We start from the raw sequence: 26,225 nt of genomic DNA, 5'->3' as shown, positions 1-26,225 counted from the left end.
GGCAGATTTCTGAGTTTCGAGGCCAGCCTGGTCTACAGAGTTAGTTCCAGGACAGCCAAGGCTACACAGAGAAACCCTGTCTCGAAAACTTAAAAAAAAAAAAAAAATCAGATTTGAACTTAGAAAGTTCCTAGGTGAAATATCAAATGAGCTGAGGCTTTTCTCTGAGTTATCCATATTTTACTCTGCTTTCCAGTGAATGCCACTGGATTGCAGCGTGTCTGACGGTAGAAGTAAAAACATCATGTCTTGCTTGGTTTCTTCTGTGCTCCCAGTGTGTAGGATTAGCAGAGTGTCAGGATGGGTTTTTTTGAGAAGAGATGAAGCTGCAAGTCTGATCTTATTTCTACTTACTGATCTTATTTCGGGGCAATTATGGAACCTCCCAACGCTTCACTTGTCCCTTTTATAGAGCGAGGACAGTGGATCTTTCTTCATGAGGCTTTCATGAGACTCTTAACGGCCTAAGTAAGGCATATACACAATTCATGGCACCAATGACATGGATTGGCTATGTTACAGCATTTAGACACATTTACTGTTTTCAAATCTAACAACCCCACTTAAATTTAGTTTTTTTTTTTATATATTTGTATATATTATCAAGGCAACCAGTCTGTATAAATGGTATAATTCTAAGTTCAATATAAAATATGTAATGTTTTTATTTTCCTAATGGATAGGACATTTTTTTTAAAGATTCATTTATTATTATATGTAAGTACACGGTAGCTGTCTTCAGACACAACAGAGGAGGGCGTCAGATCTCATTATGGGTGGTTGTGAGATCACATTATGGATGGTTGGGATTTGAACTCAGGACCTTCGGAAGAGCAGTCAGTGTTCTTAACCGCTGAGCCATTTCTCTAGCCACAGGAAAATCTTTTGAAGTGTTAGCTGAAGAATTCATGTCTGTCCACTGTCCAAATTTAAATTGTCCTTAGAGAGTCATGTTCCACAAGGGAGGTCTTCCCTGAGCCAACAGACCAAAGTTTTTTTTTTTTTTTTTTAAATAATCTCTTTCTCTTCTTTCCTTTGCAAAGATCATGTACCTGGGCTCAGGCTTGTGCTGTGTTGGGGCCCTGGGCGGCCTTTCCACTCAGGGAACAGCTCGACTCGGCAATGCCTTGGGCATGATCGGGGTTGCAGGAGGCCTGGCAGCCACCCTTGGAGGCCTGAAGCCGGACCCGCAACTGTTAGCTCAGATGTCTGGAGCAATGGCGATGGGTGGCACCATCGGTGAGTGCCTGTGGGCTTCTGCCTTCCGATGCATTCAGTGTCCTTCATGTGTCTGAAGAGAGTTAGGCTCGGAGACTGAGGTCTGAAGAATCCTTTCACACTGAGGGCTTAATCTGAGGAATGCATCGCTTGGAAGATTCCTCCTAGGGTAAAACATTACCCAGCCTATTCTAACTCAGATACAACAGATACTCAGATAAAACATGGGGAGTATATCCACTGAGTTAGAGAGTGGGATTAAAAAAAAAATCTCAAATGGCATGAAGTTTATTTTCTTTTACTGATTGCATCCAGCATTATTGATTATAGGATAGGGGACTGGGATACTTATATGTAGACTCATTTTTTTTTTTCTGTTCTGCTGATTATAAATTTCAGTAGAAGACTCTGTTCTTAAGTGTTAAACTTTCAAACAACACGTGAGTGAGTTTAAAAAAAAAAAAAGAACCACTGTTTTAATCTTCTCTACTGTTATGTCAAATAGAGTGTCTACTATATGTTGAAGTTCTTGTTAAATTTCCAGTAGTTTTGTGAGCTGGTTTTAAAATAGAAGAACCATTACTAAAACTTAAACAAGGCAGGTGGTGGTGTGTGCCTTTCATCCCAGCACTTGAGAGTCAGAGGCAGATAGATCTCTGCAAGTTTGAGACCAGCCTGGTCTAAAGAGTGAGTTCCAGGCTAGGGCTCCAAAGAGAAACCCTGTCTCAAAAAACCAAAAACCAAACCAAAACCCCAAAACTTAAATTATATTAGAAACAAAGGTAATACTAATAATATATACCCCTTTGTAATTAATGTGCTAGGCTTTTTAATGTGCTCTTGAGGTCATGTATGTCTCTTGTATGCTTATAGTGGAAGTACCATGTAATGGTAGGCTATTATAATTTCTTCATTCCCCATTCAGTGTCATAAAATTGGCAGGTTGAAATTGTTCTTGGTGGATGTATGGACAGACTTAAGAAAGCAATAGAAAAAATTTAATATAGCTTAAGCTTAAAATATGACTATGGTTATTACATTGTAATTTGCACAAAAACAAATATTCTTCTTGTGTTTGGAAACTGTTACTCTAGTGAAGAAGTCCCCCATATAGTTGTTTCAGGGGCAAAGTTTTCACTTGCATCTTAAGGTTCATACCACAAACACAGCCTTTCTTTTATTATACCTCTAAACATAATATAAATAAAATATTTACCGATGTTTGTGGGGAAGCATGCTTACTGGTTGAAAATTCTAGGTTTGCTACAGGTATGAGAACTTAGCAAAAGTTAACAAAGTCCTGCTATGAGAAGTCGGTCATCTTTTTGGAACTTGGAATAAAGAGCACTGCTTATGTTGGGGCTGGATTGCTGGGGCAGTGGTTAGGAGTTCTTTCTTCTCTTCCAGAGGATCTGAGTTCAGTTTCTAGTACCCATGTTAGGCACAACCACCTGGAACTCCATGTTCAGGGGATCTGATGCCATCTTCAGCCTTCATAAGTACCCCCCCCCCTGTATATTTTATTATTTGAATGTTGTACCATTCACCTTTGTATGAACTTATATACACGTACCTCCTCTCCTCTGATCTGGTTGCTACATATTTCCCCTCAGAGCGTTTGCTTTAGGCTGCCTTTTAGACTTCCTCTGGGAAGCTGTGGGTCCTTTGGTAACAATTCCAAGAAAGACCCCTGAAGGAAAAATGGTTGTTGTATGTCCCTGGTGGGAAACTGCTTACCTGTGATCTTCAACAAGTGTTCAAATCCCCACTCCTTGTATCTCTTTACTACACCTGTGAAAATCCTTCAGAAGGAGGGAATTTATTACCCAGGGTTTTTCTTTCGTTTTGGCTCTAGCCAATCCAAGCTTAACTTTGTTTTCCTCATCTGTTAGTGATAGGCGTATGTGTAAGCACTGGCCAAAGCGAGTGTGCGGATGTATAAGTCATAAGGGCTTATAAGGGAGATGTAACTGGAGCTTGAAGCAGTCTTCACAAGCTTTTGTCTCAGGTTGAGAGAGGAGGCCTGCACTGATGCTGGGTGCTGTTATTTGATGTTTAGAAAAGGAGCTATTTTGACACGATATGCATAGCCAGTATTTTTCCTTCCACCCTGTCCTTACACCCCTGTCCTTAGGAGCACTTAGTCCATACTGGGAACTGGGTAACGCTCGTTCGTGACAGTGATGGAAACCCGGCTTTTGTGCTTGCTGTTTTCCACAGGTCTGTCAGGTTTAACTCTCTCTTTGGCCTTTGTTCTCCAACAGGCCTGACAATCGCAAAGCGGATCCAGATTTCTGACTTGCCTCAGCTGGTCGCTGCTTTCCACAGTTTGGTGGGGCTGGCAGCAGTTCTTACCTGCATGGCTGAGTACATCGTAGAGTATCCACATTTTGCAATGGATGCCACGTCAAATTTCACCAAGATTGTGGCTTACCTTGGCACTTACATCGGCGGAGTCACCTTTAGTGGGTCTCTTGTTGCCTACGGAAAATTACAGGGTAAGTGGCTTGATATAATGTGTAGGTAAATGGCTATTTTTCAGGGTATCTATGGGTCTGTTTCAATTTTAGAAAAGCCCCTTCAGAGTAGAGACCTTCGGGAGAAGTGATTTGTATAGCACCCAGACACCCGTAAAAGATTTTCACCTCAAAAAGATGATTTATTTTAATTCTTAGAGAGTTTCTAAAGCTTTGTGATGATTTCTTCTGTAGACAGGTAATAGTGGAAATTAGTACACAAAGATTTGTAGACATTGATGGATGTTTGATAATATGCATGAACGAAATAACAACTCCTTAGCCTTCGTTTCGAGATGACTATATATTGTCTGCAGAAATGAACTCGTGGGGCTGGAGAGATGGCTCAGTGGTTAGGAACACTGACTGCTCTGCTCTTCCAGAGGTCCTGAGTTCAATTCCCAGCATCCACATGATGGCTCACAACCATCATGGATCCGAGGCAAAGACAGCTATAGTGTACTCATATACATGAAATAAGTAAACAATTCTTACAAAAAAAAGAAAAAAGAAAAAAAGAAATGTTTCTTAGAGTAGAGACACGCTTACTGGATGACTTTGGGTAAACGAAACTCATTCTGAAAACCAGCACGTGGTTTAGCACTCTGCCACGGCAAATTTTACTCCTGCAGTGTGGAGTCATGAAAATGAAGCTGAGGGAAAAATCCAGAGAGCCTCTGTGCAGTGCGCTCACAAACGAGTCCCCAGAGAGACTCGTTTGTGATGTAAAAATATGTTTTTGCCTCTGAATAATAAAGTTATTAAATGGGGGAAACTTCCATTAAGCTTAAAAGGAATCACAAATGAACTTCAAGTCTAAGACATTCTTGTCTCGGGCTTTTTCTTTAGAAATAGCTAACAAGGGTTCTCCCTGGGGCTCAGTTGATAGCATTGGAAAAGCTAATGTCCCAGAACTCTGTATTGAAGTTGTAAATAAACAAAACCACACTTAACAACTTCTGTGTTGGTCATACAAGGGGGAAAATCAATTTTTAAGATTCTATGTTAGAGTATGTGGTCAATGTAGGGAAAATACAGTTAAGTTGAACCATATTTTCCTGTCTCTGCTAATTTGTTATATGCAGAACTCTTAACATGCCTTAATGTTTCATATCTGGTGCTATACAAGGATATCTGAAGTATTATACTATTATTATGATACTCAATTTTGGTAATTTCGGATGAAATGACATGTAGGGTTCCCCACAGCACAGCCTAGGCTCTGACTATGATCTGCTTTGGCCCAGGTATTTTGAAATCAGCCCCTCTGCTGCTCCCTGGAAGGCACGCACTCAATGCAGGCCTGCTGGCTGCTAGCGTGGGTGGGATAATCCCATTTATGGCTGACCCTAGCTTTACCACGGGCATCACCTGTCTGGGCTCTGTGTCTGCACTCTCTACTCTCATGGTAAGTCCCCGGAGACGGAGAAGTATGTACCGAGAAGAGCTGGGAAGTTGTTGTTAGACTTCAATCTGGTCATGCTTCTGTCTCTTTAAGATTCCCCAAGGGAAGAAACATGTCAGACAATTGGTTACATGCTCATTGTTTTAGAAAATAGAAAGTTTAAAAAGTGTGAGAAGAAAATCATGTTCTATTAATTGACTATTTAAGAGTCATCGCATCTGGCACCTTTATCGCTCTGGGGTTTCCACACTACCAACTTTCTGGGTGAACAGGAATTCTAAAAGCCAAGGATTTTAATTCTGTTCAGTAGGCACCTACTCTATAAGTTCTACAAGTAATTCTTTGAGGTTTATATACTATGTATAAGGTGGTCACAGCTCATAAGTTGCTCTCACGTTCCTTGAAAGATATAATATGGAATCCAATAATTACGTAAAGGGGTTAGTAAACCCTGTGTATTCACTGAGGGGGTTCATCCTTTTGTGGTGGTTTTTCTCTTCCTCTTCTGTCTGACTTTTGCATATGATATATCGACGTAAACAGAGACTCTGTCTCGGTGTCCGGTTTGGAATTTTATTAGTAGGGGATGCTGTTGCATGGAATTCTGTTCTTCATTCTTGCTTCACATTCCTCTAGACTAATTTATACTTTGTAGATAGTCTTTATATTTTAAGATAAGGGGAAAAAAAAGTATAGCACAGAGTTAGCTGTCTTGTGATCTCTTATCAAGTACTGACCCTGGTTCAGATACATGAGATCTGTGGTATACAAATGAAACTTACTCATGAGTTATCCACCACTTTAGTAGAGACACTTTAGGACACTGAAAAATGACTTGAAATTCTCTTTGTGTGCCTTATAGTCCAGCTTTCTTCTGTCTTATCTGGTGATGATTGTTTTGCTTTATTTTAAATGAAAGAAAATAGTTTAAAAATTTTTTTTAATCTAATCAACCTATAATCAAACCTAAAATATAGAAATTTAAAATTTAAAGAATCGTCATTTTTGAGAAATGATGAATATATTTAAAAGGAACTCAATAGCCAATATGAAAATATCCCCATAACCCAAAGGATACTTTTAATTGCTTTTGGTTTATATACTCACATAGAAACAAAGTGCAAAAATGGAGAGGTATATAGAATGAGTAGCAAAAAATCCACCCTCCATCCTTCTTATTTTCTTGTATTTAATAACTTTGGATTGCATCATGGACATTGTTAAGGCATTGGATTCTGTTGTATTCATCCCAAATATTGATAGTGAAAACCACATATAATTTAATTTTTTAATGTTATTTTTTTGTTTTGGAACAGCTAACTTGCTTAAACTGAAGATCTCTTATAGGCTAACAACTGAACCTGTTGTTATTTTAGCCTTAATAGACTTGTCTGGCATCTGACCCACAGTTTAAGAGATTTGGGTAGTGTTTATATATAGCATTTGGGGCTCCTTCAAATCATCCTAGCCCGCTCCTTTGTAGGATTTTTCTTTTTCACTTTTCAGCTCTCTTTGTCACCAAATCCATGTCCTCTGGATCGTCACACAAGTAAGCCTGTGGACTGATGGCCTTAGCTTTGTCTCCTCCACTTGATACCAGCAGGGCCCTGACTTCAGTCTAAAGCCATCAAGAGCTGGGTATATCAAGACACTCTTTGGTATATTTCGTTTTTCCAAGGGAGACTTCTTTCCAGTTTTTGCCAGTTTTCATCACTTCCTTTATTTAGGGAATTTTTGGGGGTGGTGACTAAATGTTTACAGTTGCTCTATCCATGAGAGAGTTGATCATATGGGAGACTTGATCTTCACCAAGAACTTATATGGATATTTATTAATTAAGAAATTAGAATGTTTAAGAACCAAGATGTCAAACGTTAGAGGTTTAACTGTGTGTGCTCACGTTGGGTTCTTCTTTGATTTTTTTTTTTTTTTTCCTGGCTAGGGTGTGACTTTGACGGCTGCTATTGGTGGTGCTGACATGCCTGTTGTCATCACCGTGCTAAACAGCTACTCGGGCTGGGCTCTGTGTGCCGAGGGCTTCCTGCTCAACAACAACCTGCTGACCATCGTGGGCGCGCTCATTGGCTCCTCTGGTGCAATCCTGTCATACATCATGTGTGTGGTAAGAAATGCATGTGCTTAAGAGAAGGGAAATGACCTGGAGACGTGGATGTGCTTGCAGCAGAAATAAATCTATTGGTTTTCATCTTTTTCAGCAGAAATATGAGGATTTTTAGAGGAAATTTCTAAGACTGTCTTAAAGATATCCAACTTCAAGGAGTTAGGAAATGGGTAAAACTCTTCTAATACTGTTCTCCATCTGGAGAGTAACGCATAACATTTAGTTTAGGATATTTTTTCCCCCCATTCTCTTTGTTTGTGTAGTATTGTGTATCTGCTTGTCTGATCTTACTGTATTTTTCAACGCAGAGTCCTCTGTCTTTCTATGATGGGAGACAGGCTCCTCCTACCCTGCCCTGGCTGGCCTTGCATTTGGGACTGGAATCCTTGGTCCTCCCTGCTTTCGTCCCCCTGTGCTAGGATTACAGGAAGGCAGGCTGATATGCTGTATCTAACTTTCACTTAAGTTTTATAATATTACATAGTCTTGTCTTTTTAATCCTGAAAGATTCTGCCTCTAAAATCTTATTTAAGGGGCTTTATGGCAATCTGCCACATGGATATACAAAGATGATTTAATTTTTCCCACCAGACCTCCCCAATCCCCGGGGTCTCCAGTCTCTTGAGAGTTAGGTGCATCATCCCTGACTGAACCCAAACTCAGCAGTCCTCTGCTGTATTTGTGTTGGGGCCTCATATCAGCTGGTGTATGCTGCCTGGTTGGTGGTTAGTTGGTGGTTACTCAGTGGTTAGTTGAGACTGCTAGTCTTCCTCTAGGGTCGCCCTTCTCCTCAGCTTCAAAGTCCAAGAGCTCTGTGTTTCTCTGGCTTTGCTATGGGGTTTGCTGGCTCCAGCTAATTCCCTTCTTGATAGCAAAGAATATCTTGCAAATAACTCTAAATTTGACCGAAAACTTTGTTTATAGTTATTATTCTCTACAGGACAGTCTTGGTTTACTGTTGAAGCTCACTTGCAGTGTTTTATAACAAAACAGCTTAAAAAAATTGCATTATTTTCAGTGACTGTATCTTTACCAAGAGTATGTAAGATATAACTCTGAACATTTAAATAAAAAAGCTCACTTAAAACTATCCCAAAGTTTACAAACACATCTTAGCTTTGCAGATAACCTTAATGTGTTATACCTTAATGATACATTTAGGACAATTATATACTCTGTGCATGCATGCATATATATATATTATATTTATTATATTTCTTTTTTCATTTCTGTGTAGCACTGGCTGCACTAGAACTCACTTTGTAGACCAGGCTGGCCTTGAACTCAGAGATCCACCTGCCTTTACCTCCGGAGTGTTGGGATTAAAAGCATGTCTGGCTATAGTTTTTTTTTTTTTTTTTAATTAAAATGATTGTTTTTTGTGTTTGGGTGTTTTGTTTGTATGTCTGTGTACCACTTGAATGCCTGGTAACTGCAGAGGCCAGAAGAGGGCTGGAATCTGAGTGACAGACAGCTATGAGCCACCTTGAGGGTGTTGGCCCTTAAATCTGGGTCCTCTGGAAAAGCAACCAATGCTCTTAACTTCTGAGCCATCTCTCCAGCCACCTAGGTTTTTGTTTGTTTGTTTTTTTAAATGTACAATTTTTGAGAATGTTATACATGGACATTGAACTTATCATCCTCGCCCTTCCTTCCCCTCTCTCCAACATGTCCCCTGCAAATTCAAGGCCTTTTCTTCTGTAAACGTATGCACACATATGTGTAGACAACATACCGAGTCCATTTCGTGCTCCTTGTATGTATATGTGTCCTGGGATGATCACATGGGATTCCCTGGAGGAAGTGGATTTTCCCTTTCTTAGTAACTGTTGACCACCTTCATCTAGGGGTGGGACCTTGTGGAACTTCATCCATCCACACTGGCACTCAGCTGGTGTCTTGATTCGGGTCTTGTTCAGGCAACCATATTGCTGAGATTTCATGGGTATATTCCCTTTGTCATGTCTAGGGGGTGCTGTCTAGCAGCAGGCACCATCTTCTGGCTCTTATAAGGTTTCTACCTCCCCTTCCGGTAGTTTTCCTGGGTTTTAGGTGTAAGGTTTGCATCACCAATGTTTCATTTGGTGTTGGGCTTCAAATGGTCACGTATTCTCTGTGCTTTGACCAGCTGTACACACACAGACACACACACACAAAGCCTTTTGGTGCAGTAGAGGGCGGGAGCTCCACACCTGGCTTCTATGGTTGCCTCAGGTTACATAAAACCTTCATTTTTGCATCTCAGCATTTTGCTTGGCTCTAATTGAGAGATATCATGTCAATTAAAACACTGAAGTTATCTTTTTGTAATGAAAGTGTTTTTGTGGTTTTGCTCATCTTGTAAAACACAGGGCTTGACAATCCAAGTTTAAAACAACCCAATTATTATGTAGTCCAAGTCCCTCAAAAAAACCTTGGAATTTGGAAATTTTATACCTCGTTGAAAACTTCAAGGCTCTGGGGGGTTTAAATTGCCAATACCTTTAAAGAAAAGTTGTACTTAGTTTTTACAGATGCAGTTTTCTGCATCTGTAAAAGGAACTTTTAAAGCATTTTACTTTGTATCATTTGGAGAATTTGAATGGCCAGCAGGGGGCAGCAGATTTTCATTATTATTTAAAGGCGATTTGCCAGAAAAGAATTTTAAAATCAAATTGCAAGATTTGAGTTATTTTACCTTATTTAGCATTTTGTTACATTTGTTTCATTTTAGACAGATTCTTACTATCTAGCCCGGGCTGGCTTTAAACTTTGTATCCACCTGCCTCAACCTCCTGAATGCTAGAATTACAGGCATGCACCACCCCACACCTGGCAAAATATTTGAACTCTAAACATGCTAGAGGCATATGGATATAGGAGAATATGGAGAAGGATTTGTATGTGGTTCTTGGGACATCATCAAGAGCACCTTTTCTATTTTTGCCCTTGTTTCTTTCTTTCTTTTTTCTTTTCTTCTAAGATTTATTTATTAAATAAATTAAAGTACACTGATTAAGTACACTGTTGCTGTCTTCAGATACACCAGAAGAGGGTGTCAGATTTCATTACTGGTTATTGTGAGCCACCATGTGGTTGCTGGGATTTGAATTCAGGACCTTCAGAAGAACAGTTAGTGCTCTTACCCACTGAGCCATCTCGCCAGCCCCACCCTTGTTTCTTTAATGCTAATATATATATTTAGCAGCTTATGTTCCAAGTTTCTGATCTGTGTCTTTTACTTCTTGCCTTTTCCTTCCTGTTCAGTTTCCATGTTGTTGTAGCCACAGTAGCTCCTACAGTAACTGTTTAGTAACAGTAACTAGAATGAATTGCCAGTAGAAGGCACCTGTTAGATATACTCTCTTCTGTGTGTGCTTGCAGAGTGATGCCGTCCTTCTAACTTTGTTCTGCCCGTTCACCTGTTAGGATGTTTCCCCAGTCTTTGTTTCTTTTCTAATTCCACTGCCTCAAACATGCCATTCTCAACTATGCTTTATAGTGTTTTTCTTTCTTTTGTTTTTCTTTTCTTTATGGTTTTTCGAGACAGGGTTTCTCTGTATAGCCCCAGCTGTCCTGGAACTCACTCTGTAGACCAGGCTGGTCTAGAACTCAGAAATCTGCCTGCCTCTGCCTCCCTCTAGTGTTTTTTAAATTTGAGTTCTTAAACTAATACCTCCTTATAGTTGTCAGGGACCATAAATATATTAGATCAGATCAGTACTCTGTAATAGTATTTTTTTATTCATCTGGATTTAAGGATAATGAAAGCCTTAATTATTAAGATTACTCTAAGGCCGGATGTGGTAGTTCTTTACTTTGATCTCAGCACTTGGGAAGCAGAGACAGAGGCAGACAGATCTCTGAGTTTGAGGCCAACCTGGTCTATATAGTGTGTACTAATCAAGCCAAGGCAATACAGTAAAAACAAAAACAAACAAACCAACCAACCCTACTCCAAGCCAGGCAGAGCAGCACACACTTGTAACTTCAGCACTTGGGAAGGTGAGGCACGAGATCATGAATTTTGCATGCAGCTGTGATGACATAGAGACTTCAAGGTCAGCTCGTACCCATGAGGATCCTATTTCAGAAAGAAAGTTCAGTTATGAAAATACAGGTGTAGGGTATTTGGAAAGTTAGGAAAGGACAAAGGAAAATAAATGGCACAATTCCTATCCTTCATTTAACTCTTAACCCATCCATCATTTGACTGTTAACATTAGTATTCTAATTCTGGACAGTTGAGGTTGTATCCATCCTCTTTGTAATGTATTATGCTACTCCAACGTTTGATTTTCTAACTAGTATATTTTTAACATTTACACATTAACGCAACATATAGCTACACCATAATAGTTCCAAATTCACAGTATGAGATGTTTGGAACAGATGGTTGCAGTCTTCCTTTGTTAGGTTTTTACCAGTACACGGAAGTGGTCTGAGGGTGTGGGCTCTTGTTGGCTATTGATCCTGATGAGCTGATCTCTGAGAATCCTGACAGGCTGAGCTCTTATTGTCAGTGTGTACCTTCCCTCGCTCTCCACACTTCCACATGCAATTACAAGACAGTGAACGACCAATCAAAACCAAGCCCACCATAGTTTTAGGCTTTTAAAGTGGATTCATCCTAAATTTCTCTTAGACTTGATACCCCATACCCTCCATGCCCACTTCACTGACGTTAAGCATGTACTGGTTTATTATAAGAAACGTTTAAAAGGGTTGCGCTTAGTAGTGCAAGGTAGTTTAGAATAAATAAAAAAAGATGGAATGCTGTCCGCTCAAAGTTACTTTAATACTGCAGGTCTTATGCTGAGTCCTTCACAAGTTTGTTTGAGTTTGTTTAATCCCCTCAGTCGTTTTGGAGGTGGGCAATAGTTTCACTTTGTATAGGACGTGTTTTAAGATGCACACCTTTGTGTCTATGAAGCCTGATTCAGCAGGCACAGTCCAATGAACACAGTGTTTGGTAAATGAACCTTGAGTGTTCACTAAAGGGCAGCAAAGGACTATTTTGTTAATTTATTTATTACTTTGGAGTCTTCTATGAATTGATCACAGACACCGATGTTTTTAAGAGTCCTTTGTGGTACCAGCATATTGGCCTTCTTTAGTGTTTATTGAAGCAGAATCTGTAAGTCCAAACCAGAGCAGGGTGGTTTTGTTGTGTGGGAGGAGATGAAATGTTCCCCAAGTGACTAACCAACAATCTCTAAAAGCAAAGTCTTGTCGTAACAGTGAATTCCTTCGGGTATCCTCCGAGCCCAGGGTTGGGGGGTTACACAACAAGCCATATAATACAAACCAAAGAAGCTTGCCATTTCCCCTGGTCTGCTTCACCCCAAGCTATAGTGGCCAAGCCCCTTCTGCTTCTGTGGTGCCTCTGCTTGCACTCGTGCCTGGGAGATGAGGCTCTTCCCAAAGTGGGAAAGCGTTTCTTCAAACAAGGAGAAAGAGCTTCTCACTGCTCTTTTCCAGTGGAGTTAGAGCACGATGACGTAAGTCAAGAGCCAGGCCAAGTAGAGTTTTTACTTTATTCTATTTTCCTTTGTGATCGATTGATTGATCAGTATCTGCAGAGCATCGAGCCGAGAGACGGTACTAAATGGTATATATTGCTCTTGCTTCAGTGTCGGGTGTTTTTATGACTTTTCTTTTTTGTCTTCAGACTAATTTCTTTCAGAGCAGCTGGAATTATGGGAGCTAGTGATCTCTTTAATGTAGAACATAACTTTCATTATAGGACTTTATTGGCTCAAAAGGAGCAGCCTTGGACACTGTGGCAAACCTCTTTATTTTATTTTATTTTATTTGTCTTGGAATCTGGGAACCCCTCAATCTATGCATAAGTGGCCCTGGCATGGCCTCATGAATTACACAAGGAAGGGACTAGAATAAGGGGGGTGGGAAGAGGCACAAAGCCATAAACCCTAAACATTTGTTGTGAACACAATGTTGCAATAGTAAATTAAGAGATGAAAAGTAATGTAATTTTTAAGAGACCACTTGGAATTAGTATAATGGTGACATAATTCTGCTTATGTGTCTAACAAGCAGATTTTGATTGTTAAGCCACTAAATTTTTTTTTCTCCCCAAGGTTCCATCCCCAGTGAGTGCCCTTTAATTAAATGTCCTCAGAAATCCTCCCCTCCTCCCCTGTTCAGTTTTATAGGAGAAATAATGCTTTTTCTTAGGCCAAGTTAGAATGATAATGCTTCAGCCCTCACACACGATCTCTGTTTCATGTGCTTCTGTGCTCTGATGTTCCGTTGTAAATCGAAGCAGACTCTCCATCAGAGGAAAGTTTTCTGTAATGGGAACGTCAACGTCTGAGTTGTTTTGTGCGTGTATGCATGTATGATATATGCACATGGGTGCATAGGGCGAGCATGGCCTGTACGTATGGAGGGCAGGAAGTCTTCCTTTCTCATTCTCTGCCCTGACCCTGGCCCTTTGAGGTAGGGTCTCATGCTGAGTCTGGAGCTCAGCTCCCAGCATGCCACCGCTACCACTACTGAGGTTGCAGTGTGGGGGAACCCTGCCTGCCTAGTTCTTGGGGATGGGGTGGTGATAACTGAGATCTAAGCTCCTGTCTTCATGCTTGCTCAGCAACCACTCAACCACTGAGCCACCTCTCCAGCACCCTCCCCCACCCCAAGATAGGCTTTTCAAATTAATTTTTCATGACAAGAGTTTAGTAGAACACATTTTTTTGAGAGTTAAATCTCAGAATCTTGTAATCAAAACTGGAAAAGATTTGTAGACATCAAAAGTTGAATGTTTGGGGAGTCCATGTTATGTATGACTGCTTTAGTGTTTTTATTCAGAAGTTTATAAACTTTCTGCCCGACTGGGATTAGGATGTTAATTCAAAACATCAAAATTTCTCTTATCCCCTTATCCATCATCTTTGAAATTTATGTTATTTATTAACGTGTGGCTATTTCCCACATTCCTTCTCCCTCTTCCTTATTGCTAGACCTCCCCAGCTGTGTAAATCTCTCTACAAAGTTGTCACTGGCCTCATTATTGTTGTGTGGATAACCCTGCTTTTTTTCTGACGGGATACTACTGAAGATTTCTGAATGCTTTAAAAAAAAACTTTTAAAATAGAGTACTGTCTTTGAAAAGGTAATAGATTGATAATTGTAAGCTTTTAAGTGATATAGTGGATTGCAATAATAAAAAATAGGTTTTAAAGATTTTCTGGAGTACTTTTTCTCCCCATGAAGTACTCATCATATAAAATGCTCTGATTCATGAATAGTATGTGTGCTGGCTAGTTTTATGTCAACTTGATACAAGCAAGAGTCATTTTGAAAGAGGAAACCTCAACTGAGAAAATGTCCTCACCAGACTGGTCTGTGGGCCAAGCCTGTGGTGCATTTTTCTTGACTGATGATTAACGTGGGAGGGTCCAGCTCACTATAGGTGGTGCTACCCCTGGGTTGGTGGTCCTGGGTGTTCCAAGAGAGCAGAGTGAACTTAAGCTTCGAAGAGTTCCGAAAGAGTTGAGCTTTCAAGTCAGTAAACGACACTCCTCCATGGCTTCTGCCTCAGTTCCTGACTTCAATTCCCTCAGTGATAAACTGTGATGTGGAAGTGTAAGCAAAATAAACCCTTTCCTCCCCAAGTTGCTTTCTGCTCCTGGTGTTTTATCCCAGCACTAGAAACCCTAACTAAAACAGTAAGTGATTTGAATTCTTAAAATGTGTTCTGTTCCCCGAAACATCCAGTTTTTTTCCCTTTCCCACCTCCCCTCTTGATAAAACTAGAACGCCTCCTGCCTGCCTTACAGTTTAATCTGGGCATTGTACAGTGTCTGTCACTCATGGATGATCATGTGTGAACACACCAGGAGCGGGAGATGGCCTTCTCTGAATTCTCTCCTGAGATTATCTTCCCAGTGAAAAGGGTGGGCACAAACTGAAAGAGTACATCACCTTGCTTATCTGCCTCCTTGGAGGCGAGATATTTTAGAATCCTAATGATGAGTCAGTCTGCCTGCTTCTCTGATAATCAGCTATAAGATTTTCTGGAGCTGTAAAACATTTGGAAAGTGAGAGTGTCCGTATTCATATATATATATTTTTTCTTGAATGCAGAAAGCTGTGGAGTTCTAAATGAAATGTGTAATCATCATTTGGATTCCTTCTGGCTATCTTTTGACAGCTTAGATACAGTATCAGAATCTACTGGAGAGATCTATAAGGTCTTTTCGTGAGAATCTTTCTTCTTGCAAATCTCTCATTCTCTCTCACTCTGATGAAGTACATATAAATATGGAGAGAGAAGTTGATTATTCAGTATCTAGACGATAAAGTACATCCAAAATTTCATTAATTTCTATGTTTTATATGTAATTTGCATTAAAATACTTGTTTTTTTGTTTTGTTAAAAACGTGTTAGTGTGTAATTAATTAACCAGGTTAGAAAATTGATATGTTTCTTAGATATCTCTATTATTTGTTTTGAAATGATTTTAGGAGCCACTGTTGGCTAAAATTCTTTAAAAAGCTAAAACAAATTCCTTTACAGTGACGTTGAATTTCATGTACATAAAATTTATGCTATTCTCAAGGAATTCCATGGATCGGACTCTCACAGGTGTTGATTTTGCTCTTTAGGCCATGAACCGCTCCCTGGCTAATGTAATTCTCGGAGGCTATGGCACAACGTCGACAGCTGGTGGAAAACCCATGGAAATTTCTGGCACACATACAGAAATCAACCTTGACAACGCAGTTGAGATGATCCGGGAAGCTAACAGCATTGTTATTACTCCAGGTAAAAAAAATAAATAAGTAAAAGTAAAAAACTAAACAACCTATCACAGTTGTTTTGATTGATTATATTGATAGGACAAAGGTACATGGAAACCTCCTCATTAAAGGTTTAGTTTAGTTCGTTGGGAATTTTATGCAGGCTTGGGTCATACTTATCGCCAGTCCTTCCAAGACCCATTCCTTCTCTATTCACCGACCTTTCTTTTTCCTACCCAAGTCTTGGTGGATGTGTGGTCCTCCACTGGAGCATGATTGGCTTACCAGGGGTCCCCTCTCCAGCGGCTACCTGTTGCCAATAACTCCGGTGCTAGGAGTGGGATGATGTACCCGCCTCCCACCTCCATGTTGGGATTTGGTCTGACTTGGACTTGCATAGGCAGGCTTTACGTGTGCTGTGACAGCCACTGTGAATTTGTATGTGCAGCTGCCTTGCTGTGCCCAGAAGATAGTTTCCTTGTAGTCATTCGTCACTTCTGACTCCTACTGATACTTTCTGCTGCTTCTGCCATGGTCCCTGGGCCTTGGGAGGAGAGGCTGCAGTCAGTATGTTCTATTTCACTGGGCATTCTGCTGTCTCTTATTCTCTGCACCTCTAGCAGTTGTGAGTCACTCTGTTAATGATGAGGCAAGTAGAAACTTCACAGATGAGGGCTGGGAATAAAGATGTGTCTTTAGAAGTCAGTTTAATACTATGTCCCTTTCGAGGCTTAATTGGAGTAAGTTTTCCTCTAGGGCCTATGGTCTGTCTAGCCATAGGGATCTCCTTATTTTTGGAAACAATGGAGACAGTAGCCATGGAATGATCCATGAATGAGAATGCGAGGCACTCTCAGGTCAATAGTTTAGAATAACATAAATAGTCTGTCAATTGATGGAGCGGATTCTAGCCATCATTTTGAGCTTCTGTCTACATGGCAAGCTATCGTTGAGTGTTGTTTATTGTTACTATTAGGGTATGTAAGATTTAATTAGGTATAGCATGTGGAAGTGTCTGACTCTTTCATTAGACCCAGTAAGTGTTAGTCTCTTTTCAAAAATCACTTGTTCAAGAGTTCATCAAGAATCTCTCTGGTTTTCTGAAGTGGTCTCTGTCAGTTGCAAAGTGAGTTTTTGTGATGGAGGGTGAGGACTACAGGCTCCTGTGGGTGTAAGGACGGATGTCTAGATGGTTGTTCGGGATAATGGAGGCTTAATGAGTAGTTTCTGATTACGTTAGGCAGCATGACTTAGGAGAAAGAGCTCATCTTGTAGTTTTGGCTGACTAAAGTGGTGGACTGAAAAGAACTTGTCATGGGAGTCCCAATATGTCACTTTTGTCCTCAATTTTTGCCTCTAATAGCCTGTATAATACAGACCAACTTGTTTAATAGCTCTTGGTCACAGCTCCTAATGTGTATGACAGTTTGATTTTTCGTGTTTGTCACAGAATGTCAAATTAAGATTTTAACCCTGTCATGCCGTTCTGGGAGTTTTCCAGAAGAAAGACTATGGACTCACCATGCAGACAATTTACTGGTTGAGAATGTAGTCTGATGAAAATAACAATGTAAGGCAAATTTGATATTTTAATATGCACCTTAATACAGGCAGTATTACTCTTTAAGACATTTGAATGGTGGGTTTTGGTTGTTACAGAGCCGAGACTACTGTTGCTAGTTACTGTATGGAAATACACTGTAATGTATGGGATATGCCTGCATAGTGAATTGTCCTAGCCAAAAGGCAACTTATTAAGAAGCTATACCTGTGTGTGAAGGTGTGACAACAGACAGGATGTGGTATCTTTCCTTCAGGAACTGTCTATCCCAGTTTAGAAGTCAGATAGGAAGATTAATAATGCCAAGCATATTCTGACAGTGGCCAAACTGAACTGTGTAGACTTTTTTTTTTTTTTCCCTAAAGAAGAACCTAAGAAGGGTTGTAAGGAAGTTAGGAATTGTTCTGATCCTTAGAGGATGGATGGTGTTGTGGGCAGGAGAAGGCAGATATGATAGCTAGAGCAAAAGAGTTGGCATTTGGCAACTAGAACTAGAAGAGTGTTAACAGATGGAAGTCAATGTACAGGTAAGATGGACACAATCTTAGAGTTAAGGGAGAAGGGAATGGACAGACGGACATTCTTGGTTATGCCTGTACAAATCTTAAGTGGAAAGGACCACTTTTTATTTATTTAAAGGTGGCAGTAGAGTTGGAGGAGAAGGGTTTTGAGTTCTTTTTCTTTGAAGGCATTAGGTTTGGACAGTGACCATGCTATACGTGAGCTCAATTGTAGGCCAACCTGGGAGGATTTGGCATAGTTGCTTGCATCGTGGTGTGAGCTAAGATTTAAGGAGAGGCAGGGACAAATTCAAAACGTCAGGGGAAGATGTGGCTATTTAAGGAGAGCAGAAGGAGAAACACTAGTCAAGGTATTAGAATAAGGTAATAGGTAAGAATAGTAACAAAACCAGGAGAAAGCCCCATGGGACTACAGTGGCATCAGAGACATATATTCCGAGTTGAAAAGCCCATGGGCGTGGGCGTGGACTGGTATGGGCACATGGAGTGTAGCGGGGACATTGTGCAGCATGAGACTTATGGAGAGATTAAGGAAGACATCATTAGATTTTGAGTTAGACCCTAAGTCCGCTAAATAGTCTGGTTAACTGCCCATGTTGTCATAGAAATATGGTTTGATCAAGAGGGAGGCTATAATCCATGAGATGTCAAAGATAAAACCACCACATTCTTTTGTGTTTTTTTATGTTCCCTCACAGGGTATGGGCTCTGTGCTGCTAAAGCTCAGTACCCCATTGCCGATTTGGTGAAGATGCTTACTGAACAAGGCAAAAAAGTCAGGTTAGTGCGCTGTGCGTAAGCGTTTGGTTGTGAAGAGAAGGGAATAGTGGGGGACTTTAAAAAGGGACACTTAAGGCAAGTGACCCTAGGGGAAGAGATGAGGCTATCAAGAAACCTCCAAACTCACAGCGCTGCTGTTGCTGCCACTTGCCTTTTGAGCCTTGCATGTTCTTGGGAGGGTGTTAGGCAGAGGAATGTAGGACCGTGCACACTTAGATCATTTTTCATGGGTCTCAAGGAGCACAAAAAACAGGGCTCTTGGAGGAAGAGCCCAATGGCTGTTGCAGTGCTGAGCTCATGATCTGTTCCTCTCCGAGTCCCCACTAAGGCACATTGATTCTTGGCATCTAGGAGAGACAGTGAGCTCTCGAGGTCTTCCCTCAGGAACACTGCTATTCATCTTCTGACTTGGTAGCATAAACAAGCAGCTCAAGATAGATCACTGAATGAGCTTGGTTCACTAGGATGCTAATGTCTGTTCACCAGATTGTTAATGTCTGTCACTAATAATTCCTTTTAAATGTCAACTGCATATTTTTTATCTTGGGACAGATGAAAAAGTAGACCTAAACCCAATAGTGGACCTAGAGCTTGTCAGAGAATCTGTGCCAAACTGGATGTAGAATCATTCTTGCTTTTGAATGATCCATCCATTTATGATTCTAAAGGAGGCATAGGTGATGAGGTCAGAGGTCACTTACCCTGTCTTAGTGTCAGCTGAATTTTACTACCTCCCACTCTTTATCATGGCTCCATCCCTGCCTAAAATCTATGGTGTGTGCTTTTCAGTACATGAAGTGTCAAGATGCTATTTTATGGTAGGAGGGACCAACATTGTTCTGATGTGGAGGATTTTCATATTCAGTGATGATATTAAATAAATTGGAGATGAGAAAAGTCATTGACTTTAGTTTTTCATCAAAGTATTAAAAAAGAACTCATTTTTTGGTTATTTATTCTTATTTCACATCAGTTATTAAGCTGTTCTTTCTTTCTTAGCCATAGTCTTCCATTTCAAAGCGCTTGCAAGCCTACAAGTGAAAAGGATGTGTTAAAGAGCCTTGTATGGTTTCCTAAAAAGGAAATGACTTTCTTTATTCAATCCACATGTGAAAAAGTCCAATATATTAGTAACGCCTCCCGTCACCATGTAAGTGTCTAGGGGCTGAGTGGCGATCGTAAGAAAACAGCATGGAAGATGGCCTTTATGTTTTGGTTTTCCTCAGTGAAGGAGGCCTGGATGTAGCATGCCTTTCTTGTTACTTACTGATCAGCCGAGGTTAACAAGACATCTTGGAGAATCAGTGCCGCGTTACAAGAGTAGATGTGGAATTGAAGCTCATTATCTGAAGGGCCAAGGAGGTGCCCAGTAGGCAAAGTGCTTGCTGCACAAGGATGTGGGTCTGAGTTTGATTTTCAGCACCTATGTAAAAAGGGGGGTGTGGTGGTCCATGCTTGTAAGCCTATGGCTGAGGAGGTAGAGACTAGTGGATCCCAAGAGCTCACTGGCCAGTGAGTGTAGCCTAATTGGCAAGCATCATTACAGTAAGGTCAGCAGTTTCCTGAATTTTGGCCCATGTGCACATAGAAACACATAGAAACCCACAGACATGTGCACACACACACACACACACACACAAGTCACACATACACAGAGACACAGGCAAACAGACACACACATATTCATATACAGCACACACACACAGATACACACAGGCAGGCACACAGAGAGACACAGAGAGATACACACATACACACAGACATAGATACACATACACACACATAGGCACACACACAGATATACATACATATATACTCACACATAGGCACACACAGAGATATACATACATATACACTCACACATAGGCACACACACACAGACATGCATACAAACACATACATACACACTCACATAGAACACATGCACACATACACACATAGATACACACACATACACAGACACAGAGACACAGAGACACATATAGACACACAGACACACACAAAGACACACACACATAGAAAATGATTGTGATTGTTGGGCAGCTTGAAAGTAGTAAGGGTATGAAAGGCGATGGATAAGAGAAATGAAAAAGTCTGAAAAGATATCAGGCACGTGAACTTTTAGTTTCTGATTTGATTAAAACGAGAATTTTACCCATGATGACATAGACAAACTACTGCTGCTGTATGTATTTCTGCATAGGAGGAGTAATTATTTAAGGTACATAAGACATTTAATTATACATTTATAAGGGGACTATCCAGCTATAAGTTATAGATTATTGAAGTGATTTTGTGAATATAATAGAAGTTTTGTAAAAATACCCATGGTTTTGCATAATTGTTGAAAATGCTTGTTAAAAATAATTATCAAATTTGTTTATAACTCATAATGTAGAATCAGAATAAAATTATTAGTCGGATTTCACTAGCTGTGAGTTATAGATACTGGCTTATATTCATCTGCCTTTCATCTTCAAGATGAACTTACATATGATATGTCATACTTTTTGCTATCATGTGTTGAATTTTCAGCCAGCATTGGCTCTGTGACATGGCATTTTTAGATCTTTTTTTGGTTGAATAAAATGGACAAGAACTATTTTTATAAACACTATGACTGTAGTCTGTCAGACTTTCCCAGTTTAGTCTTTGTGTGGGTTTTCTTTACTAAGGAAATCAGGTAAACTCTGATTTTGCTTTACGTGTGTGTTATTATCTTTTTATAGGGGAAATGAAATTTTTTATTAACCAAGTACAGACACACACACACACACACGCTGTAGTATTTTTTTTTTTTATAGTTTTATAAAGAGGCACATGTCTGAACTAGAGGTGGCTGCCGCGGTTACCTCGTATTTTAATGAAATAAATCTGTATTTACAGTTGGTGGTAATTTCGCCCTTTCATCACTCCGTGGAGCTCCCACGGTGTTATTGAGTGCAGCTGCGGGGCCCCTGGGTTGAGGAGGTCTTTGTGCCTCAGGACCCCAGCATGCCTAACATCCAGATGCAGTGACATATTCACACACTGCCCCCGTGGAAATGTGCCAACATGGACATACGATTGTCATCAATTAGTCACGCCCGAGTGGTGCCAAGAGACGTCGCATCTGTCGTACAGTCTGTCTGGCTTTCATGGCCCATGACTGACTTAGAGACACTACTGTTTCCTTCACTTTGGCCATAGTCATAACATACTCTCAAAGGCTTGAGGTTATGGTGAAGCATGTGGCTTTTCGTGACAAGAACTCATTCTGGGTCACCCATGTCATGAAAGTTTAGTGCTGAAGATACCACTAGATTCTCAGTCGTGTAGTCAGCCAGCTTACAAAACTTATGCTGGGTTTTGAATGTTTTAAAGGTTAAAAAACCTTACAGTGTAAGAGCACATATATTTCTTTCCTCTTTCCTTCCCAAATCTTGGATTGGTGTTAGTTCAGTCTTTTCAATGTAAGACAGGAATAGCATCTCTAAGGAGTAAATCTTAGTAAGTTGTATTATTTTTCTCATTTGTAATTAATAACTCTGTGATTTTCTTTCTCTAAAGTGTGATCATGTGCATTATCGCAGAGGTCCTTTTGAATTTGTGGAAACACTTTCCGACTTCTTTGATTGACTCATTGACATTATGTATTACTTTTAAATTTGATTCAATTTAATTTTATTTGTATAGGCCTTTGCCTGCCTGCATATATATTTAAGCACTAGATGCATGTCTGGCACCTGTGAAGGTCAGAAGAGGGTATTGGTTATGGAGTTCCGGATGGTTGAGAATCGAACCCTGGTCCTCTGGAAGAGCAGCAACTGTTTTTAAGTGCTAAGCGCTCCCCAGTCTATCTCTCTTTCTCCTTCTCTCTCTCTCTCTCTCTCTCTCTCCTTTTTTACATTTAGGTTGCTATTCAGTTGTATCTATTAAGAGCTCATCAGTAGCTTTTTATTTGCTAGGTACTGATAATACAAAGCTATAAAAGCCCAGTTCCCAGTCTCATAGTTATGAAGTGAAGAAAAAAAATGTGTCGCATAAGGTGAGTGGAGTGAAGAGAATCAAGCAGGTTACTGCTCAGGGAACATTTTCAATCATTTCTGTACTAATGACATAAACTGTTTGCAGGCTTAAAAAAAAAGATGTGTGTGTGTGTCTCTGTGTGTAAGCTACTTCATTTAACACATCAACTTGCCTATGATATTTGCAGCTTAGTAGTGTTCTACAGCCTTATGTCATGTGGCTAATGGTTTAAATGTATGTTTTTTTTTTCCCCCTAAGAAATCAGTTCCTCAACACGCTTTAAGATGAAATATTTTGAGTCTCTAACAAGAGTTAAGGTTTCTATGATGTGTTGTGTTTAGGGCACAGAAAGAGCTACCACGTGCAGACGAGTGATTCTACCAAGGCACACACTTCTGAAGGGAATGCACAGCAGGCCAGGTGAATGATCTAGTAGAGAATTTGAATAGCTAGTGATTAATGTTATCTGGTAGTCTCATGATAGTGTCATAGCACTCTTTTCTTTTTTATTTTCTTTAAAAAATTTTTTATTCGATATTTTATTTATTTACATTTCAAATGTTATCCCCTTTCCTGTTTTCCCCTCAGAAAATCCCCATGCCCTCCCCCTGCTCACCCATCCACCCTTCCTGCTTCCTGGCTTTGGCATTCCCTTACACTGGGGCATCGAGCCTTCACAGGGCCAAGGGCCTCTCCTCCCATTGATGTCCAACAAGGTCATCCTCTGTTACATATACCATTGAGTCCCTCCATGTGTACTCTTTGGTTGTTGGTTTAGTCTCTGGGAGCTCTGGGGGTACTGGTTGGTTCATATTGTTGTTTCTCCTATGATGCTGCAAACCTCTTCAGCTCCTTGGGTCCTTTCTCTAGCTCTTCCTTTGGAGACCCTGTGCTCAGTCCAATGATTGACTGAGAACATCCACCTCTGTATTTGTCAGACACTGGCAGCTCTCAGGAGACAGCTATATCAGGCTCCTGTCAGCAAGCACTTCTTGGCATCCACATAGTGTCTGGGTTTGGTAAACTGTATATAGGATGGATCCCCAAATGGGACAGTCTCTGGATGGCCTTTCCTTCAGTCTCTGCTCCATACTTTGTCTTTATCTCCTCCCATGGGTATTTTGTTCCCCTTTCTAAGAAGGACTGAAGTATCCATACTTTGGTCTTCCTTCTTCTTAAGCTTCATGTGGTCTGTGAATTATATCTTGGGTATTCTGATCTTCTGGGCTAATATCCACTAATTAGTGAATGCATGCCATGCATGTCCTTTTGTTAGCACTCTTTTCTTAAGGATATGACTATTCATATTGATGATAAATCTCTGAACAAATAATTGTGTAGTACTTTGCTCTAGGTACTATTCTAGATTCTGGAGATAGATCAGTGAATAAAATATCCAAGTTCTTAGTGCTTATCTTAGTTACTATTCTATTGATGTGAAGAAACACCATGACCAAAACAACTCTTATAAAAGTAAGTGTTTATTTGGGGGAACTGCATATAGTCAGAGGGTTAGCCCGTGATCATAGTTGCAGGAAGCAGGCAGACATGGCAGTTGAGCAGTAGTTGAACACCTTGTATTCTGATCCATAGGCTGCAGGCACAGAGAAAGAGAGGAGGAGAAGGAGAGGAAAAAGGAGAGGGAGGGAGGGAAGAAAGGGGAGGGAGGGAGAGGGAGAGGGGGAGGGAGGGAGGAAAGGATGGAGGGAGAGGAGAGAGAGAGAGAGAGAGAGAGAGAGAGAGAGAGAGATATTAAGGTTGGGCTTAGTATGGGTTTTTGAAAATATCAAAGTCCATCCCCAGTGATACACCTCCTCCAAGAAGACCACACCTACTCCAGCAAGACCACACCTCCTAAACCTTCCCAAATTGTTCCACTAACTGCAGACTAAACTTTCAAACATATGGGCCTATGGGGACCATTCTCCTTCAAATGACCCACAGTGTTACAGGGCTTACATTCACTTGAAAGGTTAGGTAGTAGGATTTCAGGATTCAATTCTGAATTGGAGGGACATTTTTTTCTTTCTTTTTCCACATTAATTAATTTTTTTTTTTTACTTTACATCCAGATCAAAGCCCCCACCTCTTCCCATCCCCTCCCCCATTCCCTCCTCCCCTTCTTCTCTGAGAAGGGCGATGGATGCCTGTGGCACATTCGGGTGCTAATTGAAAAGAGGAGGAGAAGTAACAGTATAGATTACTGATAACAGTGAGTTAGGCAGTGCTTCTGCTACCCTGCACTTGGCTGACTTGTCTGCTTGAAAAGTGTAGTGGGAAGAGGGAAGAGGGTGAGAGCAAGGTTGTTTGTGCAGTTGTGCAACTCAGTAAACCTTTGGTGGCAGAGCAGAGAAGCTAAGCAAGTACATGTACTCACTCACTCTCTCACTCACTCACTCACTCACTCACTCACTCACTCACTCACATAGACTTGAACCCTTTGTATAGGATTGTCAGCAGTCCCCCAGATGAAGAGTGTCAGTGAGGGGATAGAGAGATGGCTCAGTGGTTAAGAGCACTGACTGCTCTTCCAGAGGACCCAAATTCAATTCCCAGCACCCACATGGCAGTTTGTGACTGTCTATAACTCCAAAGTCCCAGCTTCTTCATAGAGACATGAATGCAGGTTCTGTAGAAGGCTGTGATGACATTCAATTTGAATGTACCCCTGGAGGACTTGTTATCTCTCTAAGTACACTGATGTTGTATGCTACATGGTCCAGATGGGAAACATGGCTGTAGAAAGCATTTCTTCAAGTTTACTAGAAGAACAATGTTCATTATTCTATGTTAGAAAAATTATGAGGCCCTTTTATGAGTTCTTTGACTTGTATAACATTTCTTTTCCCCTGATAAAGGGAAGAAAGTGAATGGACACCAGATATCAGAACCAGAGTAGCAATTCATCTCTTAAGTGACTTCAGATGAAGAAAGGGAGCGACAGAGCATAATCCCAGTGCCAGAAAGTCATAGGCAATTGGATGAAGCCTTTCTTCTCATTTAGAATTGTGCGAGTGACTTTGTCTAACTTCTAACAACTCTCAGAATTTTAGAAAGCACAGCATCTGTATTTAACTTATGAAACCTCACCAGAGAGAGTGACTGCGTGATGTTTCTCAGTGATTGATTTTTATGGACAGCAGCTGCCTTGCCATGAATATTTTTTATCTCATCATTACCATGATTCTCTTCTGATGAGAAAGATTAGCCTCACCCAGCTTGTCTTGGAGTTTCCAAAGATGATTTGGGTAACATTTACTATGCTGACCTCATATTTTAGAAAGTTTCTATTTCAAAACAGTTTGCTAAAATTGTTGTCCCAAAACTCCCTTTGTGTTTTTTAAGAAAC

The 26,225-nt window shown here is 40.5% G+C and overlaps 1 protein-coding gene across 6 annotated transcripts in view; it reads left to right on the top strand.

Annotated features, from left to right (window-relative positions):
• The window catches only part of Nnt (nicotinamide nucleotide transhydrogenase), a 108,838-nt gene that overhangs the window by 71,510 nt on the left and 11,103 nt on the right, over nucleotides 1-26,225 (top strand). For all 6 annotated transcript variants that reach the window (XM_029468546.1, XM_029468545.1, XM_021181102.2 and 3 more), the window contains 6 exons: nucleotides 1,044-1,239; nucleotides 3,483-3,716; nucleotides 4,982-5,142; nucleotides 7,082-7,261; nucleotides 15,872-16,031; nucleotides 18,787-18,868. In XM_029468546.1, the coding sequence (XP_029324406.1) occupies nucleotides 1,044-1,239; nucleotides 3,483-3,716; nucleotides 4,982-5,142; nucleotides 7,082-7,261; nucleotides 15,872-16,031; nucleotides 18,787-18,868 (1,013 nt within the window). The remainder of the gene's footprint in view (nucleotides 1-1,043; nucleotides 1,240-3,482; nucleotides 3,717-4,981; nucleotides 5,143-7,081; nucleotides 7,262-15,871; nucleotides 16,032-18,786; nucleotides 18,869-26,225) is intronic.

The sequence above is a fragment of the Mus caroli genome, chromosome 13 (assembly GCF_900094665.2).
Source record: "Mus caroli chromosome 13, CAROLI_EIJ_v1.1, whole genome shotgun sequence".
NCBI lineage: Eukaryota > Metazoa > Chordata > Mammalia > Rodentia > Muridae > Mus > Mus caroli.
Note: the sequence above shows the minus strand (reverse complement) of the source record. Positions and strands in the feature narration are given on the sequence as shown.